Genomic DNA, 20,731 nt, shown 5'->3' with positions numbered 1-20,731 from the left:
GACTTGATTTGTAGCTGTAAGTGACATTGTGCTAAGTTGGCTGCTTATCTTTGACCTTTCCTTTTTTGGCCCAAAAATGATCACCTCTGTCTTCTGCACATTTAACTGGAGAAAATTCTGGCACATCCATTCATTGATTTGATGAATGCATTTGCTCAGGGTGACTAAGGGACTATAATCATGTGGGGACACAGAAATGTACAGTTGTGTGTCATCTGCATAGGCGTGATAGGAGATGTCATACTGTTCCATTATCTGAGCTAACGGAAGCATATAGATGTTAAATAAGAGTGGTCCAAGAATTGACCCTTGAGGGACTCCACACGTGAATTTGGTTCGTTCTGACTGATGGTTTCCGATTGACACAAAGAAATCCCTATCTTGTAGATAGGATGTGAACCACTGAAGAATAGTCAGTAAGCCCTACCCACTGTTCCAATCTGCTGAGTAGTATGTTGTGATCAACCGTGTCAAATGCGGCGCTGAGCTCCAATAGTAGCAGAACGGATGATTTGCCTGCATCGGTATTCCGACGAATATCATTTAGGACTTTGATAAGCACAGTCTCGGTGCTGTGTTGTGGTCGAAATCCAGTCAAGAGGATTTCTACTCCTGACTGGCATTCAATGCCAATTTGATGACCTTCACAATGGTCCAATGGGTAGTGCAATTTAACCTATTCATGTTAAAGACCAAATGTGAAGTAATTTCATAAAATGCCAAATAGGATCACAATTAAAGTAACTAGGCCTGCAAGCAGGACTGAACGGGCCCTCGCAATCTAGCGCAACTCGGACGTCACGCAACTCGGACTGTGTGCAGGTCAGGGTGGTGGCAGATCCTCCTCTCTAATCATCTCATTAGAACCTAACATGCTCGAAAGTCGCCTATTTACATTCCCACACCCAAGAGATAAAAACCCCTATTGGAGAGAGTACTACAAAAAAGGAGCCACTACTGAGCTGTGCAGCCAAGCCCTTATTCTAAACCAAAATTAATCTTCTAACTGGGCCAATTCGACCAAGTGTGCCAACTATTGTGGCTCTATAAGCTCCCTGAGTCTCTGAAAAAAAAAATTTCCTTTAAATGGCGAACAAAGGGTCGTCACGGCAACAGACAGAGACACGTGGACATGGGCCGTAAAAAAGTATTTTAATAGGTCTTGAAACTACAATGACCAACATGAAAAGAACTGGACATGTTTTGGAAAAACGAGTGACTTTCTATCGCCACTAGTTGGCGCTGTAGGGTTGATGCAAATGACCCCTACAAGGCCCTTCAGGGTATGACTCTCAACAAGCACGGGAAGTTTGGCGCAGATATCTTGTATATCTGCCGAGTTATGACTGTTTAAAGTTTTTGGAGAGAAAAATTGTTGACAGTCATTTTCACTTTCCTGTTTGGACCCCTCCGCTTCAACGAAACTTCAATATTTTTCATCAGGCACCTGAAGACAGGTCTTAAGGTTTCCCTTATGCAGGTTTGAGGTAGATTGATTTTTTCCCTTTAGAGGAGGAGTGTGTCCCGTAAAAAAGGGCATTTCCTGTTCCCACTAGGAGGCGCCAGGCACAAATGGTATATTTTCAATCCAGTCCTGCTCAGGCTGGTATACCTCACACACATGCCAGATTTAAAATAGATTGAACGTTGTATGAGGGAGTTATCAGTCATTTTCCGAATTCGGTGTTCTGGCGAAAAAATGGAAGAATTTGGCGCCCCGCCCAGGTCAGGCCCATGAATGAAAACACACCATTTTTATAACTTAAGATTTCATATGCCTCATGAACAGTCTCACCAATTTTGAGAATGATCAAACTAATTCCCTAGGTGCCAAGGTGTAAAATGTGCACACTGTAAATCGATAAAAAGTTCACATTCAATCCAAAATACCCGATTTCCTGTAGGATTTGGAATGTGTGTGCAAGAGACTTTTTGGAGCAGTTTTGCACAAAGTTTTGACTCTCCAAATTTCATCACTCTATGTTAGAAAAACCTAAATGGAGAGACCTTTTTGAAAATTTCAAGGGGGCGCCACTGAGCCATTTTGTTAAATTTTTTCGTAACGTTGCAAGATTATCGAACGTTATCCAAAGCCGCATGTATGTGCAAATTTTGGTGAGTTTTTATGCATGTTCAAGCCTCCAAATGTAAACTCCTACTGTGAACCGATAAAAATTTCACATTCGATCAAAAATACCCGATTTCCTGTTGGATTTGGAATACGGGTGCAAGAGACTTTTTGGAGCAGTTTTGCACAAGGTATCGACTCCCCAAATTTCATCACTCTCTGTTAAAAAAAACCTAATAGGAAACGCCTTTTTGAAAAATTCAAGGGGGCGCCACTGAGGCATTTTGCTACATTTTTTCGTAACATTGCAAGATTATCGAACGTTATCTAAAGCCGCATGTATGTGCAAATTTTTACGAGTTTTTGTGCATATTCAAGCCTCCAAATGTAAACTCCTACTGTGAACCCATGAAAATTTCACATTCGATCCAAAATACCCGATTTCCTGTTGGATTTGGAATATGGGTGCAAGAGACTTTTTGGAGCAGTTTTGCATAAGGTATCTACTCCCCAAATTTCCTTGCTCTATGTTGAAAAAACCCAATAGGAAAGGCCTTTTTTAAAACTTCTTTCTGTCGCCACTAGTTGGCACTGTAGAGTTGATGCAAATGACCCCTACAAGAACCTTCAGGGTATGACTCTCAACAAACACGGGAAGTTTGGCGCAGATATGTTGTATATCTGCCGAGTTATGACTGTTCAAAGTTTTTTGCGTGACAAATTGTTGAAGTTCATTTTCACTTTCCTGTTTGGACCCCTCCGCCTCAACGAAACCTCAATATTTTTCATCAGGCATCTGAACACAGGTCTTAAGGCTCCCCTGATGCAGGTTTGAGGTCAACAGATTTTTTTCCCTTGGAGGAGGAACCTGTCTCGTAAAAAAAGGCATTTCCTGTTCTCACTAGGGGGCGATAGACCTAATGGGTAATATTTCAATGCACTCGTGTTAAGGGTGGGATACCGCATATACATGGCAGATATGAAAAAGATTGAAAGTTGTGTCAAGGAATTATTAGTCATTTACTGAATTCGGTGTTTTGCCGAAAAAATGGCCGACTTTGGCACCACGCCCAGGTCAGACCCGTGAATGAAAACACACCATTTTAGAAACTTAAGATCTCATATGTCTCCTGAACAGTCTCACCAATTTTGAAGATGATCCAACTAACTCCCTCGGCGAAAAGGTCTCAAATGTGCACCCTGTAAATCGATAAAAATTTCATATTTGATCCAAAATAACCGATTTCCTGTTGGGTTTGGAATATGCGTGTAAATGCTTTTTTGGAGCGGTTTTGGACAAGGTATAGACCCCCCAAATTTCATTGCTCTACGCTGACAGACCCTAATGTTATAGGCCAATTTTAAAATTTCAAGGGGGCGCCACTGAGCCATTTTGTTATTTTTTTTTGCAACGTTGCAAAATTATCGAAATTTACAATTTTCCGGACGTATGTGCAAATTTTGGTGACTTTTCGTGCATGTTCAGGCCTCCAAATTGGCCGTTTTCATTTGCCTTGAAAAGGAAAAAAAAAAAAAAAAAAAAAAAAATAATAATAATCCTTTGCAAAACAATAGGGCCTTCGCACGCTTAGTGCTCGGGCCCTAATTAAACATTGTCCAACAAATAAAGCATGAAAAAATAATTTATATGTTGTATATTTGACAAAATAATCTCGTTTCCGAAGTTCGAGCCTGAAAGGGGACGAACCCGGAAGTGATACGTCACACCGAAAACAGCTATGGCTCCATACGACCGCCATACATAGCCCTTCAAATAATGATTCAAACAGCGATATAGAGCTGGGCGGTAAACCGAGAATTTACCGTCACCGAAATTCTTCACGATGACCGACGTAATTTTGACCATGTCGGTAAATTCGGTAAATTAATAAAACAAGAAAATAGTCTTTTCATCCCGCTTTGACTCTGTGTTGTTCGTCTATGCTCATTCCCCTTTAAGAAAGCAGTGAATGTACTTACGTAGGGAGTCACGTGATCATCAGGAAGCCAATCAAACAGAAGCCCGGTAAGCTAACGCTAGCAGCTAATGCTACAAGCAAAACGTGATGGAGTGTGGCTTAAGGGAGGTTCGCCAAACTTTCACCCGACATTTAATAGACTCTTGGTGGCATCCAGACAGGCTTTCACCAGCTGTCCTCCCTTGTTCTCACAATTTCCGGAGATGGTGCTTTCAGTGCTTTCTACCGGTAGCCAGGCCACAGGCTAACGCTAGCCGCTAACGCTAGCGGCCGCTAGCGGCTAACGCTACAAATGAACGTGATGGAGTCGGATAGCGGCTCTAACCTTGTCGAAACGGCTGAATTTAATGAGTGGATTGGGCATGGACTGCATCTAGCAATTACTATGTCGCGTTATTTTGTATCTGACTGTGTGTGATTTCTCTGATAGCTTTTGTGATGGTAAAGCATTCAGCATAGCACAAATGGCCCCAGCTATTTTTCTGTATGTGTTTAATTCTGTGTCATTATTGCTATCATAAAATCTTGTGTTTCATTTGCAGAAGATCAATATAGCTTTAATGTGTGTCTGTCTGTCTGTCTGTTTGGGGGTTCATGTATGTGTGCATTTATTAAAAAATGCACTGGGGGGGGGGGGGGGGGGACCCTGAAACCATAAAGTAAACACTTGTATTGAATAATTATGTCACAGCAGCCATTTACAATAAATTGTCTTTTTGAAGTGTACTGTTCGAGCTGCAAGTCATTTGTGTTACAATGACATGTTTGCACAGGCATATCGATTTTGACAATGTACATTGTTCAAGCCATACACTCTGTTTTAAATGCTCATACTTGAATTCTTATTGTTTACAATTCATTTGTATAAACCTAATGTCTAGACTGCATGTACATTTGTTAAATATATCAAATTGAATGCTGGTAACTAAATCAACAAGAAACTGTTAATCTGTATTTCATGCATTGATTCAGATTTTCAAATTATATAACAGTCCGCTTGGACGACTTTATCGTCATTTATCGTTATCGAGATAAATCTGCTCCATTTATCGTGATACATGTTTAAGGCCATATCGCCCACCCCTACAGCGATATAAGCGATAGATCGAGCGCAAGTGAGGAGATCCAAGTCTTTGAAGAGTTGGAGGAAGAGGAGGAGGTTGGAATTTTATGTTGGACCGTACATGTATTAGCCAGATGCTAATCAGGATGCAAATAATGTGCCCAGACTACCCAACATGGAATGGAGACAAGACCCATCGAGATTACAAGATTGGTAGGCTGTTTTTATTTTTATGATTTGAAGCATGTCAGGCAAATAAACCACCTACTATTGCCTGGAATAAAAGAAAAGTTTTGACGAATCCCCGATCATGTTGTGGAATGAACAGTAGAAGCTAGCGACGTTAGCTTTTATTTACCTGATATGTTTCGGCGAACACTTCCGCCTTAGGACCCTGTGACGAAGGCGGAAGTGTTGGCCGAAACATGTCAGGTAAATAACCACCGCCTGGGATAAAAGTTTTGACGAATTTATAACTAGGCAAAATGAACTCAATACAACTATGATCGGGGATTGCCACGCGTTAGCTTTATACTGTTCATTCCACAACACGATCGGGGTTTTGCTTCGAGTTACCATTCGGCTAACGTCGCTACCTTTGACTGTTCATTCCACAACAGTTGGCAGCTCTGCTTTGACAAAGTCATCAGTCAAATCACACTTACTTTTTTGCAAATCCTTGATCATAAGCAGACCGGTTGAGGAAGCAGGCATCTTTGAAGTGTTTGTAGCAGAGAACACTACTCGATGATGGCGTGAAATTCATTTGCTTCATGTCAACGAAAGATGTCAAATTACGTGCCCTGCTATCCTTTGGCCACTCATACAACCCTGTTTAAATTGAAAACAATACACCGCCGTGGCACCTTACCGAGAAGCAATGCAACAATACTGTTCTATGGCAGACTTCCCTTGCAGTTCTCTGTGTGACGTAATTTCCGAAGATTGTCGAAGAAAAGCATTTTCGTTGTCAAGGGCGTTGCTATGGGTTAAACAAAAAATCTGGAAGGGTTGCGTGTGAAGAAAAAAAAAAAAAACAGAAATATGCTTATAATTGTTTAGCCATTGATATTATTGAAAAACATGGTTGGCCAACCTTACTTCACATTTGGTCTTTAAGGTTGTCTAAACATGTTTTTTTTTCACAAACTAAACATCAAAAGGCCCTCCACTATTTTTGTTGGGTAAAACACCATTCATCCAGATTACGCATTCGGGCATGGCCTGAGAACATATATCAGGGAGGATGTGGAACAACATACAAAAACTCCATTCCGTTGGACGGTTCAGAGAGTGATAAAGCTTCAGCCGTACTCACTTAAGGAAAAAGATTATGTTTAGCCTTAAGCACTAACACTGAATAGAAGTCAAGGACTGAAAACTAAGGTCATGGCCAGTTGGCAAGGAAATTATGTCTGAATGATACCTGAAATAAAGTAAAAGGAGAGTGTATCGTGGTATTGGAAACTAGTGAGTTAGTACAAATCCAGAATGACCCTGATTACTCTTTGTATTGATTCAGTCTGTTAGTGTCAATTTTTCTTTTCCTTTATTGTCTGTCTGGTTTTTTGCCCTTTGGCTCTGGCACGTTTCATAGTTTATACTAAATGTAGTTATAGATTAACAATAAATCACACGCGTCATGTGAACTTTCACTGAACCTCCTAACCTTCACACATTAGTATTGATTTCTGAGTAATTTTTATTCGAGTAAAATTTAAACCAAACTGTCGGTTAATTAAGAAAGACTGAGCGATTTTTGCACCTTTTATGAATGTGAAAATCATGTTAAATATACTTGTACACTTTTATTGGCTTGTGCAAATGTTCCCGAATAACCCTAATTATTCCTCTCTTACGCACTGACATTGACAGCTACGCAATCCACATATTGCTATTTAAAGTAAACCCTGCTGGGAGCAGCGCTAGTACAGGGATACATGATAATCTCCGGGCTGGCCAGAGACTGACATCGAAAGGCTTAACACTCATTGATTAGGCCCACATGTGATGTGGCAGCAGGTCTCTCGCTGCCCCGCCAGGAGAGCGGACTATAAAACTAATCTGAGAGTGCCTTCTCTGTCTGTTAGAGTGGAAGCTCAAGAAGGTGTAGAAGGAAAGTGGATGAACCACTTGGTGTTAAAGAAACACTGGTAAATGAAAGAAGACAGGCTGATGGCGGATTGGAAGTCTCTTTGCCAGATGGTTGAGGCCTGTGAGGCCATCTGCTGCCATGCTGTGCCTCACTGGAGACTTCTCATGTCCTCTTCCTTACAGATTGAAGATTAAGTTGGGGGCTCTGTGACCCATTGCCTCTTGGTAGGCTGGAGGGCCACTGTGCTGGATTGTTAGAATTGAGATTAGCCTCTTGGAACTGAGGTCATGATTCGTCCAGAGCTTTTTGAGCATTTTGACAGAGCTTTCAAGATCCGCAGAGATTGTTTTGTGATGTTATAAACTCAGAACCTACCAAAAGAGAGAGTCGACTCTCTTCATTAACTGTGAAAATGATTTTGTTTCAAGCTTTTCTGTTCTTTTCTTATTGGCAGTAGAATATAGGCTGGAATCAGAAAAAAACACTGGTTTCTAATCAAAAAGTAGAGAAGGAAAGCTTTTTTTCGTTGTAAGAAAAATATCAAGTAGAAAAAGGACTTTAATATTTTTTTGTTGTTGACACACGTTAAATTATTAAAATAAGACCGAGGAGGAACTTTTGATGCTTTAATAATGAATTTCTAATTACTGTATACAACGGGATCATGCAAATGTTGACTCAGGCTGAATGTCGGTGGCTTTTTTAAAATGAACATTTTTCATTCCCTCCGTCAACTACACAATTTTGCCTCTCGTTCGTGACACACATTTTCAATATTTACTGCAGTGCATACAGTTCAACATAATCCGTTGGAGTTTGAGGTGTCTAAACTCATCTAACTTTCAGGGTTTTGGTATTTTTCTCCCTCCAAATACTCTTGTCAAGCAGATTCACCCGAAAAATTGGCTTTGCATTTTGATTGGACATGCATTCTAAACATTCACAGTGTGTGGTGGAAAAACACAGTGAACCCCCACTAATGCCTCCTAGTACTAATTGAGCTAATCCAATTTCACCCAATCAGTGTGACAAGACTGGGGGCATTGGTCAAAACGGCCCTGGCATACAACAAACACCAATTTTGACTTTTTCCAAATTGTAAATGGTGCCATTTGCAGTAGAGCTCACAGAATACTGACATTATGAATGAACTGGCAGAAAAGCAGAACAGTCACAAAAGTACCTCTTGATATTCATAGCTCCACAACACAGAGTAGAATCTCAATTAGGTAAAGAAAAATCCTAGTGTGTCTGCTTCGGACTGACAGGTATCTCTAGCACATTTCTCTTGGCAAATGTTTGAAAAAATCAATTATTAAACAGTCCTTTACATTCATTAAAGGATTCTTCTGATGTCACCCCAAAAACTCTGTTACTGGCTTCGCATTGATCTCATCGCTACTGTCCAAGTATTGCCTGGACAGAGGAGTCTAAGTGGAGTTTTTTGGGAAGGGACACAAGGCTGTGTTGAGAGAAACAAAAGGCGCAGCACACCACCATCACAACCTCATCCGAGTTTGTATGTGAGTTCGCTGCAATCTTAATCTAGCAGCATTATGATCATTTTACACCAGTCACTTGACATTTACATGTTGTGTTGTCAGTTTAAAAAAAAATGGAGACTTACACAAATATTTTAAACGTTTTTATATACAGATAATCCAGATACAGTGGTACCTCGACATCCGACGTAAAGTTTGGCTCTTCATTTGTCTAGACATATGACATGCTTCAAATACGACGATATACAGCAGCCTCTCAATTTCATTGTTTTTCCGCAAGGCGGCAGCACCGCGATTTTCTTGTGAGAGGAATCAACATTGGTCCCAAGAAGGTTAGGCCAGGTGGTGAAAAAGAAAAAAAAAAGGTGACACTTACCATTGAAATTAAGATGGAAATGATAGAAAAATATGAGCGTGGTATGCGCGTCAGTGAACTGGCTTGACAAAACGGCAGAAACGATTTTGACGGTCCTCCTCCAACCGACGCTCGCCAGTCTTTATAAGTTAAGGTGACAATTATATTATTCTAACATTGGCATGGCAGTTGCCAGCTTCGTCAGGTTTTTAATCATTTATTTCAGAACTTGTGCAACACAACACGGCTACTGTCTCCTGTGGCCGACGCCAACAACAACAGAACATGAAAAAAAAGAGTAATAACTTCTCACTCTTCCGCACCTCTCACACTGTCATCAGTCACCCGGTGCTTTCAGGAACCGCATGCAAAACACAACCGCCACATTAGAACCTGATTCTTTACATACAACCATTTCGACTTACAAACCAGGTCCTGGAACGAATTAAATTCGTATGTAGAGGTACCACTGTAATTCCAAAGTGTTAATTTTTTTTTCTTGCAACTGTTGACTTTCGGGAAATGGCTTCTAAATTTTCCACTCTGACATGGAGGTAATTGTTTATTTTAGTGCTGTCAAATTTATCGCGTTAATGGGCAGTAATACATTTTTTAAATTAATTACGTTAAAATATTTAACATGCGCGGAATGACTCGCTCATGCATTGCCTCAAACAGATTACAAAGACGCGCTTTTTTGCACACTGAGAGCTAAGAGGCAGAGAAAGGCGAGTGACACAGGCGTTCAATGGACCGCGCCGTTTATTGGCATAAACTTCGGCAACTCCTTCACAACAAACATAAGTATCATTTAGTGAAAGCACAACAAAAATAATATTCCTATCTCTCCCCAAAAAATTATGTTAGTTCACAAAAAGAAAAGCGCTTCAATCTGTATGAATAAGGCCCAATTCTCACACAGTTAAACAACAATGCAAAGAGAACTGGCATTCCCAATCAAAATAGCTAAGCAAAATACACATAAAACTTACTCAGACTTTGGTCAAACTCAAACTTTCGTTTAGCTCAACAAATAAACAATGTCAATATTTAATCACAGTATACAAACTATCAGAGGTCTCGTACGTCGTGAAGCCTGCACTCAAATGACGTGGATGGACGAGTAAACGGGGAACTGAGGCGTCAGTTAAGGGACAAAACACACTCATTGGCTTGATTTCTGAATAATTTGAAATTTGTCATTTACACCTTGTGGTGTATTTCAATCACTACCTTACGTAGTTAAAGACACTGTGAAAGAACGGCAGGGAGCCCGATGTGACGTCACCACTAGGCGACATCAACAATGGCGAGCTACTAGTTTGTTTTTCTGATTGAAAATTTTACAAATTTTATTAAAACGAAAATATTAAGAAGGGTTTTAATATAAAATTACTATAACTTGTACTAACATTTATCTTTTAAGAACTGCAACTCTTTCTATCCGTGGATCACTTTAACAGAAAGAATGCTAATAATGTTAATGCCATCTTGTGGATTTGTTATAATAAACAAATACAGTACTTATGTACAGTATGTTGAATATATATATATCCGTCTTGTCTTATCTTTCCATTCCAACAATGATTTACAGAAAAATATGGCATGTTTTAGAGATGGTTTGAATTGCAATTATTTACAATGAATTAATTTTTAAGCTGTGATTAACTCGATTAAAAATTTTAATCGTTCGACAGCCCTAATTGATTTATTTTAAATAATAGCACTCATGCTGTCATAATTAAGATAAAATTAGCACCAGCAGTAAATTGAGAATAATGAATGCTTTTGAACTCACTCCAGTATCTTATCATTTTGTGACACGTCTGTGTTAGCTAATTCTTCAGTTTTGCCATAACTCTGGGCTTGTATCACCCCTGATAAGGGGAGTGTGCTTTTTATCTCACTTTTATAGTGCACACCTGAATGATGTAGGCCTCATTCACCAGGAGGTTCAGTGCTCAAGGCACATTACACAGAGCAGCACACCCAAGACACCTCCTCACTGAGACCAGCAGCTGTCTGTGCTTGGAGGATTCAAGTGACGTAAAAGATTTTGTCTCCTAAATGACGCATTACAAGCTCATTCAAACAGTTGCCGGTGACTAACGTGTTTTGCATATGTGGGTGCGTCGCAGGTAGAGCTGGGAATCTTTGGGCACCTAAACATTCGATTACGATTACGATTCAGAGGCTCCGATTCGATTATAAAACGATTATTGATGCACCCCCCTCCTTTTTAAATGTTTTGTACATTAGTTCCAAAATTGTTCAAAAATACTCTCAGGCTAAACCAAACTACTATTTCAGTATCAAGTTAACATATAGCAGTAAACAAATATACAAAAATAACAGTAAATAAAAAACTCCAGTCCCCATTCTGTATCAGCAGCTTTAAACTACATTCAATTAAATGTTGTGAATCAACCGTTAAAGTTGTTAAAATTGCTCCCGATATTCCATAATTTCCCTTTTGTCTACTTTCGACATGTGAAAGTCTTAAAACTATTTTAAAGATAAATTCAAGTCAATATTTTACCGATTTAGGAGTATTTTAGATAAAAAGTTAATTAGGTTTGTTTGGAATGTTCGCTACAACAGCCTTGCAGGGAAGTGTACTGCTTTAAGATGGCGGCCGTTTACTAACGCTGGCATCTAGCTTTTTGTAGATGTGCTGCTAACGCTACCAAATCAATAATGCATCTAGTCCTATATAAATGATATCTACCGTAACATTATGTGGATGTACTTTGTAGCAGCTTTTCGGCAGCAGTCAGGTATGTTGTATTTTTTTAATCTCGTGGCATGAGTTGAGCTAGAGCCGCGAATTGAGCATTGGCATTACTCGAGGGGCCGGGTAATGAGAAGCATGATGTTTAGCTACTCTCGCTCTGTTCCTCATTCCGAAGACCGCGCGGCGCGCTGGGTGTGTTGTACTTCACCTTTACTTGGCATATTTCAATAATCGGAATTTGGATGTTTGTGAATCGTTCTCGAATCTTCCACGGCCAAATCGCGACTAATCTAAGAATCGGAAATTTTGCACACCTGTAGTCGCAGGTATTGTCACTGTTTCCTTCAAGTGCGTACAACAGGAGAAAAAAAAAAGTCTTAAATAGGATTATTATGTGAATAAGAATCATATTTTGAGACGATTCGACTATATACAACAATTTAGCAAAGCGCAGATGACGAGAAATTAGTCTTTTAATTTGCCGGTTTGCCACGCCTACCATTATAGGGCTCTAGCGTCCCCAACAGTTTGATGACATCAGCGGAGTCACGATTTCATCTGATTTTGTATGCAGCCCATTGAGGGGAAATTATTCACAACGAAGAAAACGTGACGAAGAGAGCCGCAAAATGTCATTGTTTCAGTCTCTCTACTCCAATATTTTTACAGGATATTCTTTTTATGCAAGTATTTTCCCAATATCTAAATAAATGGCATGGTCATGACAAATAACAGTCTTGTGCTAAATGTCATATGAAATAATAAAAATGCATTTATTCAAGACGACATGGCAAAATTACTCCATAATGGTAAAAACTGTTGACTTCACCTTTACTGTCGCACCTCCTGAACGATATTTTATGCCACCTGAACCGGGCTTATGTCATTTCCCTTCCCCGGCTTCGGAGAATGTAAACAAACCAAGAGGCGTGACAACTAGCCGACATGCTAACCCGAACCGAGTGATGTTTTAAAGTCTTCGAAGCGGAAAATCACACATAACTAGCCCGGAATATTTCACATGACGACTGGGTTGTCGATTGTCTTTGCCGATCGGCAAACCGCTCGGCGCAGAGCAATTTACAGCTAGTTTCCCAGCTACTACAGACAGGAGAGCTCGCCGGGGAAGCAGCTGGACAATGACCGCTGAACAAACCGGCCGACGTCGGAGGAGCGTGTAGCTGCCAAATGGTCAACACGAATATGGCAAAATAATGCTTTACTAAACGGCGAAGTCGTAAACAGCCAGAGAGAGTCGTAGGCGAGTGGCTGCAGTTGTTGTGCAGCTAACATGTTCAGCTAATGTGTATGAAGAGAGCTTTTCACGTGCCCATCCATGATCAAACGTAAGTAGTCCTTTATTTAAAAGTTTGTAGTGTTTATTTTGTAATCGCTACATTTGCGGCTATTTTTAACTCAAAGTTGCAATTTCTGATCGGTCGGGAAATTTGACAATGCCAGGAGGAAAGGAGGGGGAAAGAGGGGGGAAAAGCCGAGTATAGTGCTCTGCCTGCGGGCGGATGTGCCACAAGCCGCCAGTCGACGGCCGTGGGGACAAGGAGCATGTCAGCCACAAAATGCAAGCCACCTACATATTAAAATGATCCCAGTATTTGACACGATACAAAACACTATGTTGACTCACTTCCTGTAAGTCCCATGGTCCCACAGTAGTAGGGCTTGTTTTGGCCAATATCCACCGGTGAATGGGAACCTTTTGATACCCCAAAAAGGCACACATGCCTGTCCCTTGTACAGCAAGATTTTTCTGCAGCCGTTTGGCTGGCGTGATGCGAAAAATAAACTTATTAATCCGCAAAATCAGCTGACTCCGTAGTCCTTCTTATACAACAGTACGGCTGTATAGTGAAGATGACTCCTTCTTCCGTACTAGGCGTGTGCCGGTATGATATTTTGACGGTACGATAACCGTGAGCAAAAATACCGCGGTTTCACGGTATTGCAATTATAGCTCCAAAAAATTTTGAGATGTCTGGGTTAAAAAAAAAACTTTTTCCCATTGAACAGGATTTTTTTTTCAGACCACAGTTGCAAATTGGAACATGAATATATTGTTAAAATAAATAAATTATCAATAAAAAAAATATTATAAATAAAATTAAACTAAATATAACTTATAGACTATACTCACAGCCACAGCTCAAGTTGCTCAAGATTAGAGCAAGAACAAAATAATTTCTATAAAAAAGTAGAAACACTTCTGAATAAAAAAATTTAAAAATTTATACTGCATGACTTTTTTTTTTGAGGGTGGAAAAGCTTAAGTGAAGTTTCGCCATTTCCAGCCACTGTGTCAACTCTAGTCAACATGATGTCATGCCTTTTTGTTAAAAAGAACATAAAGAATTCAGTTAGTTAAAAATGTATAAGTTAGTTGAAATGTCAATATTGTTGTGGAAAGGTTTCATTAAAATAAATAAATAAAAAACATTGGGAGTGAGACCTCGCCCTGATCCAGCGAATGTGGATTTGTGCTTAGGGCAAGATCATCTTTCGCAATTAGCGATCTTTGACGCTATCACTTTTTCCCCTTCATTCAAGCGAATCAAGCTTGTTTTCTCACTCTACGGCTGTCACACTCAACGATGTTGCTCTCCCAGCTAAGCCTAGGCTAACATTAATCTTTGTAAGCTTTTAGTTAGTTTGTATATTGAATTTGAAAGGAAAATGTGTGTTTTGTTTTTGGCGAACTTTTTCCATGGTGCTAATCTGTTGAAACTACTCACATGGAAAAATCAAATTGTACAACATTTTAAATGTATTCATTTTGTATATTACACTTACCATGATTTGAGAGCTCAATAAATTGAAGAACAGTATGCCTTATGTTTGGAGTATTTGTTTTTGGGTTAGCTGGCTGGCTAGCCGATAGCGTCACTTTCTCACACAGCAACAAACGGGAGGGGGTGAGCGCTGCTGCGCCACGCCGCTTCTGGCTGCATTTTTGACACAAGAAAAATAGCGAATACCGAACTACTGTCTGACAGAAAATTTTAGTGGTTTTGAAACTGTGACGTTTTCACACCACGGTAAACCGTGAAACCGGTAACCGGCACATGCCTACTCCGTACACGTCACAGCGCCCTCTTTCTGAACTCGAGATTGTTGCCGGAAGTCACTCATTTTCATGGCACGGGATTCAAAAAACTAAATAAATATAGTGATCTCTTCCACATACATCCAAGCAGTCCGTTTCATTCAGGAGCATAAAATACCGCGTGTATTATGATATAAACAAGCTTTTTCGGGTCACAGGCACTTCGAAGCAGTTAAAGCAGGAATTTGAATAATGTGTTACTCCTATGAAAAGCAACACCCTGAATGCTTAGATGAGCACCTAAAAGAATACACGTGCACTTCCTCTCTGATTACAAACAGTGTTTGTTTCAGAGGAATGTAAGCGATGATTGAGCGAGCACCTCATCTTTTAACCCATTCACAGCCAGCCCACACAGTTAAAATGCATTTCATGTCTACCACGATTATTAAACGCCAAGAAAAGCTGGTTGGTCATCACTTGTACCTCCTAACGTCACTTCTTAAAAGTTCAAGGTCAAAATTGTGCTTTGTCCTTTTAATTGGAATTTTGTTTCTAATTGTGGCACATCTTTTGGGCCTAAATATACTCTAGATGGTTTACTTTTTTTGTCCTCAAAGTCAACAATGTGTTTATGAGCGGAACGTGAGTAGCTGAAATGTTCCCTTGAGAACACACACCAACCTGTCTGTTATTTAAGGTACCTGATCAAGAGGGTGAGCATGTGACGGTCAACTGGATGAAAAACATAGGTTTGCATACAGTAACGCTACTTCATGTCTGGCATTTTAGTCTGACAAACGTGGCTAAGATTTGTCAGGCGGTTATCCTTGCATCTGTGCAGAAATGCTGTGTGAGCAGGTGTACTCATCCATACACTGGCAGCTGTGGACACCTTCTGTGTCGCTGCTTCAGAGATGGTTGGTATCTATTGCTAGCTCTTCCAAGCCAGTAGATGTTTTATTTACCACCCGAGGCAACAACAACCCTTACAACAGCAGTAAGTCACCATTTGTGTAAACTTACTGGAGTACTTCCTTGCCTTCAAATAAAAATGCACCACTGTTTTTTGAAGTGACTCTGGTTCCTCTTCAAGCCATAAATTGGTGATTAATGGTTATTAGAGGTCATGCTCTAAATGTAATTGATGTGTCTACAAGAATACACAAACCATCTTTTGTACATCTTTTAGTCTGTGTACCATACCTCCTCCTCGTGGTCCACTGGGGTAGTCTCCAGCAACCAGTGGCGGACGCTGGTCTTTTAAGGAGGGGAAGCTGAATTTAAGCCTAAATCATGAAATGTGGCACGAGGCTAGTGTGAAGTGTGTCTGCCTGTGAGTGCTTTGTGACGTTGGAAGGGCTAAGTGGCACCCTTTGCTCAGTAAGGGTGTGCCATCTTGGGCACCCCACGATTCGATACGATTCGATTATTGAACGATGATCACAGTATTGACAATAATCACGTTTATCACAATTATCGATGCAACGTACATTACTAATTAATAAATTTGCCAAACAAATTTATGTCCATTATTTATTAGAAACTATCCTAATGATTCAACAGCAACGATGGAAACATGCATATACAGTGGGGCAAATAAGTATTAAGTCAACCACTAATTGAGCAAGTTCTCTAACTTGAAAATATTAGAGAGGCCTGTAATTGTCAACAGGGGTAAACCTCAACCATGAGAGACAGAATGTGCGGGGAAAAACCCCAGAAAATCACATTGTTTGATTTTTAAAGAATTTATTTGCAAATCATGGTGGAAAATAAGTATTTGGTCAATACCAAAAGTTCATCTCAATACTTTGTTATGTACCCCTTGTGTTGGCAATAACGGAGGCCAAACATTTTCTGTAACTCTTCACAAGCTTTTCACATACTGTTGCTAGTATTTTGGCCCATTCCTCCATGCAGATCTCCTCTAGAGCAGTGATGTTTTGGGGCTGTCGTTGGGCAACACGAACTTTCAACTCCCTCCACAGATTTTCTATGCAGTTGAGATCTGGAGACTGGCTGGGCCAATCCAGGACCTTGAAATGCTTCTTACGAAGCCACTCCTTTGTTGCCCTTGCTGATGGAAGGAGATTTTCACTCAAAATCTCTCAATACATGGCCCCATTCATTATTTCTTTTACACAGATCAGTCATCCTGGTCCCTTTGCAGAAAAACAGCCCCTAAAGCATGATGTTTCTACCCCCATGCTTCACAGTGGGTATGGTGTTCTTCGGATGCAATTCAGTATTCTTTCTTCTCCAAACACGAGAACCTGTGTTTCTACCAAAAAGTTCTATTTTGGTTTCATCTGACCGTAACACTTTCTCTCAGTCCTCTACTGGATCATCCAAATGCTCCCTTAGTGAACCGCAGACGAGTCTGGATGTGTACTTTCTTCAGCAGGGGGACACGTCTGGCAGTGCAGGATTTGAGTCCCTGGCGGTGCATTGTGTTACTGATAGTAGGCTTTGTTACTGTGGTCCCAGCTCTCTGTAGGTCATTCACGAGGTCCCCTGTGTGGTTCTGGGATTTTTGCTCACCGTTCTTGTTATCATTTTGACGCCACGGGGTGAGATCTTGCATGGAGCCCCAGCTCGAGGGAGATTATCAGTGGTCTTGTATGTCTTCCATTTTCTAATAATTGGTTCCACAGTTGATTTCTTTACACCAAGCGTTTTACCTATTGCAAATTCAGTCTTCCCAGCCTGTTGTAGGTCGACAATTTTGTCTCTGGTGTCCTTCGACAGCTCTTTGGTCTTGGCCATAGTGGAGTTTGGAGTGTGACTGATTGAGTTTGTGGACATGTGTCTTTTATACCGATAATGAGTTAAAACAGGTGCCATTAATACAGGTAACAAGTGGAGCCTCGTTAGACCTCGTTAGAAGAAGTTAGACCTCTTTGACAGCCAGAAATCTTGCTTGTTTGTAGGTGACCAAATACTTATTTTCCATTCTAATTTGGAAATAAATTCTTTAAAAATCAAACAATGTATTTTTCAGTTTTTTTTTTCCCCCCACATTCTGTCATGGTTGAAGTTTGCCCATGTTGTTACAGGCCTCTCTAATCTTTTCATGTTGGAGAACTTGCACAATTGGTGGTTGACTAAATACTTATTTGCCCCACTGTACAACATAAAGCTACCTTTAAATTTATTTATTTATTTTAATACAAGAAAGTGTAAAAACATTTACCATTTTAAAGGCAGTACTTATTTCTCGCGACACTACAATAAAATTTCCACAGAATGAATTTCACATTTTCTGGAAACGGTGTCTTTAGAAATAAGACTTCTTTTAACCAATATACTTTGTTTTCACAGATTTCTGTACTATTTCGCATGTTTGTAGTGTTACTGCTGTACTTAATCATGGTTTACACGTTCTGCATATTGAGTAACTTTTGTACACCAACAACGCACAAATGGACATGGAAATACACGTTAGCGAATTCTCTAATTAGCTTAGCGCTCGCCGCTAACTTTTAACATCACAAAAACAATAAAGGCTAAACGGTACAGGAGTGTTCGTGTACTCGCCTCTTATAGACGCACACAGGTCTTAGCATCACACTCAGGACATTTTTCAGTTGACATGACTTGAAACTACTGCTGGACAACTGAAAGACAGGGAGCAACGAACTATCTCGCTTCACCTCTCGCTCTAAAAAATAACTTGCGCACAGAAGCATCACCGCCGGGTCCCTGCCTGTCTCGTACACAAATTTATTTTCCAGTTTTCATATGCAGTTTGCATTTAATAATCGATTTTTTTGCACTCCCTTATTGCTAAGTTGGGAAAGAAACTGTAGAGGGACAGTTGTCAATCTTCAACGTAAGCAGCTATTTAAAAAAAAAAGAAAAAAACACCAGAAAGAGAGGCTACTTTTTTTGCTAGTCATTTTAAACAAAGACAGCGTTGTTAGAATGTTTCAGAAATTCTTTGGTTCAACTCCGAACAACAGAATAAAAATTGAAAAATGTTCCAGTGGATGTTTCCGCCACATGATTGCTGATTCACTCCCTTCACTGTCAATCAAAATTAATTAAGCCTCGGACAGATCGTCCAATCATCATGCACAAAGGCTGAGCATTCAGCCCAGTAGAGCCCCGCTCACTGCCCATAGACCCCCAGAGATGCTGGGCGTCCGATGGGCGGGACAAGCCCAGCATTTATCCAATGACTCGTCTTGTTTCGCTGCATTGGAACAATGCACTCTCAACTCTAGACGCTCAGTGTCCACACAGTTTAAAGCACTGCGAAGCTGCGAGAATGAATGGGGGGATAAAGGCCTCTTCAGAAGCAGTTATAAAAAGCAGATTCTAAACAAAAGTTGAGCGCGTTGTAGCTACTGTTTAGTCACTGACTTGTACACAGAAAAGTATACATTTGATCACTTTTTGACATTTTAGAAAAAGCTGAGCTTCCCTTACAGTCCAAGACAGACATGTCCAAAGTGCGGCCCGGGGGCCAAATGTGGCCCGTGATCCAATTTCACCCGGCCCCCAGTAGAGGAGTTCCAAAAACTCGATTATTACATGCATCGCGATTCGACACGTGACGATTCGATTACGATTCATAAAGGTTCAAAAACGATTATTTTCCCTCATAACCTTATGGCAGCCGCTCGTAGCAGACCAAAATTCAAGACACGTCTGCCGCCCGGGCACCGTTAACGGGCGCACGCACGTCATAATGGCTGCTGCTGGTTACTGAGAGAGAGAGAGATTTACGCTTTTTTAAAAGACTGGTAAATAAATTTATGTATGAGACAGGAAGGAAACAGAAGCGCGACCCTGCGCAAGTTTTTTAGAGCAAGAGGGGAGAGAGAGATAGTTCGTTGCGCCTTGTCTTTCAGATGTGCAGCAGTGGTTTTAAGGCATTTCAATCAAAAATTGTCCTGAGTGTGTTGCTAAGACTCGTGTGCATCTGTAAGAGGTGAGTATATGCGTCCTCCTGTACTGTTTAGCCTTTATTGTTGCTGTTTTTGAGATGTTAATAGTTAGCGCCGAGCGCTAAGCTAATTAGCTAATTCGCTAACATGTATTTCATATGCAGAACGTGTAAAACCATGATTAAGTACGGCGGTAACACTACAAACATGTGAAATAGTACAGAAATCTGTGAAAACAAAGTATATTGGTTAAAAGAAATCTTATTTCTAAAGACACTTTGTTTCCAGAAAATGTGGAATTCATGCCACCTGTGTAAATTTTATTGTATTGTTGAGAGAAATAAGTACTCCCTTTAAAAAGGTCAATGATTTTGCACTTTCTTGTAAAAAAAAAAAAAATAAAATAAAAAATAAAAAAGCAGCTTAAGGGCAGTTTTTGTTGTTGTATGGGCATGTTTCCATCGTTCCTGTTGAACTCATTAGGATATTTTAAATAAATAATGGACATAAATTTGCTTGGCTACTGTAGTAATTAGTAATGTAACATGCATCGATAATCGTGATAATCGCGACAACCGCGATCATCGTGATCATCGTACAGTAATCGAATCGTTGCGCCCTGAATCGTAATCGAATCGAATCGTAGGGTACCTAAGATGGCACACCCCTAGCCCCCAGCCTCTGTCATAAGATCAATAACGTCTGGCCCGCACACAGACTTAATAAATTGGTCAGCAGTATTGCTACCAGCATATGAAGTAGCTTACACATTAAATGCTGATCCTCATTTACCCACTAAAAGGCAGCAGCCCTTCAAGCAACATTACCCCGTGTGACCCTTGACTTCCAATTTTCTAAAATGGCAACAATCAACAACAACAACAAAAAAGTTGACTGCGACGGCTGACGCTTCAAGGATAGGTGGAAATCGGACTATTTCTTCACTAAAATACGCAACAACTGTGTCTGCCTCATATGCAAA

At 40.3% G+C, this 20,731-nt stretch overlaps 1 protein-coding gene across 4 annotated transcripts in view; it reads left to right on the top strand.

Annotated features, from left to right (window-relative positions):
• homer2 (homer scaffold protein 2) overlaps positions 1–20,731 on the top strand; it is a 67,481-nt gene that overhangs the window by 10,928 nt on the left and 35,822 nt on the right. For 2 of the 4 annotated variants that reach the window (XM_057837113.1, XM_057837104.1), the window contains exon 1: positions 19,650–19,793. The exons of the other annotated variants lie outside the window; for them this stretch is intronic. In XM_057837113.1, coding sequence (XP_057693096.1) covers positions 19,714–19,793 — 80 coding nt within the window. In that variant the 5' untranslated portion in view covers positions 19,650–19,713. Of the gene's footprint in view, positions 1–19,649; positions 19,794–20,731 lie in introns of those variants that run through there. 4 annotated transcript variants of the gene reach the window in all.

This window comes from Corythoichthys intestinalis, chromosome 1 (genome assembly GCF_030265065.1).
Source record: "Corythoichthys intestinalis isolate RoL2023-P3 chromosome 1, ASM3026506v1, whole genome shotgun sequence".
Lineage (NCBI taxonomy): Eukaryota > Metazoa > Chordata > Actinopteri > Syngnathiformes > Syngnathidae > Corythoichthys > Corythoichthys intestinalis.
This window is presented reverse-complemented; position numbering and strand designations above follow the sequence as displayed.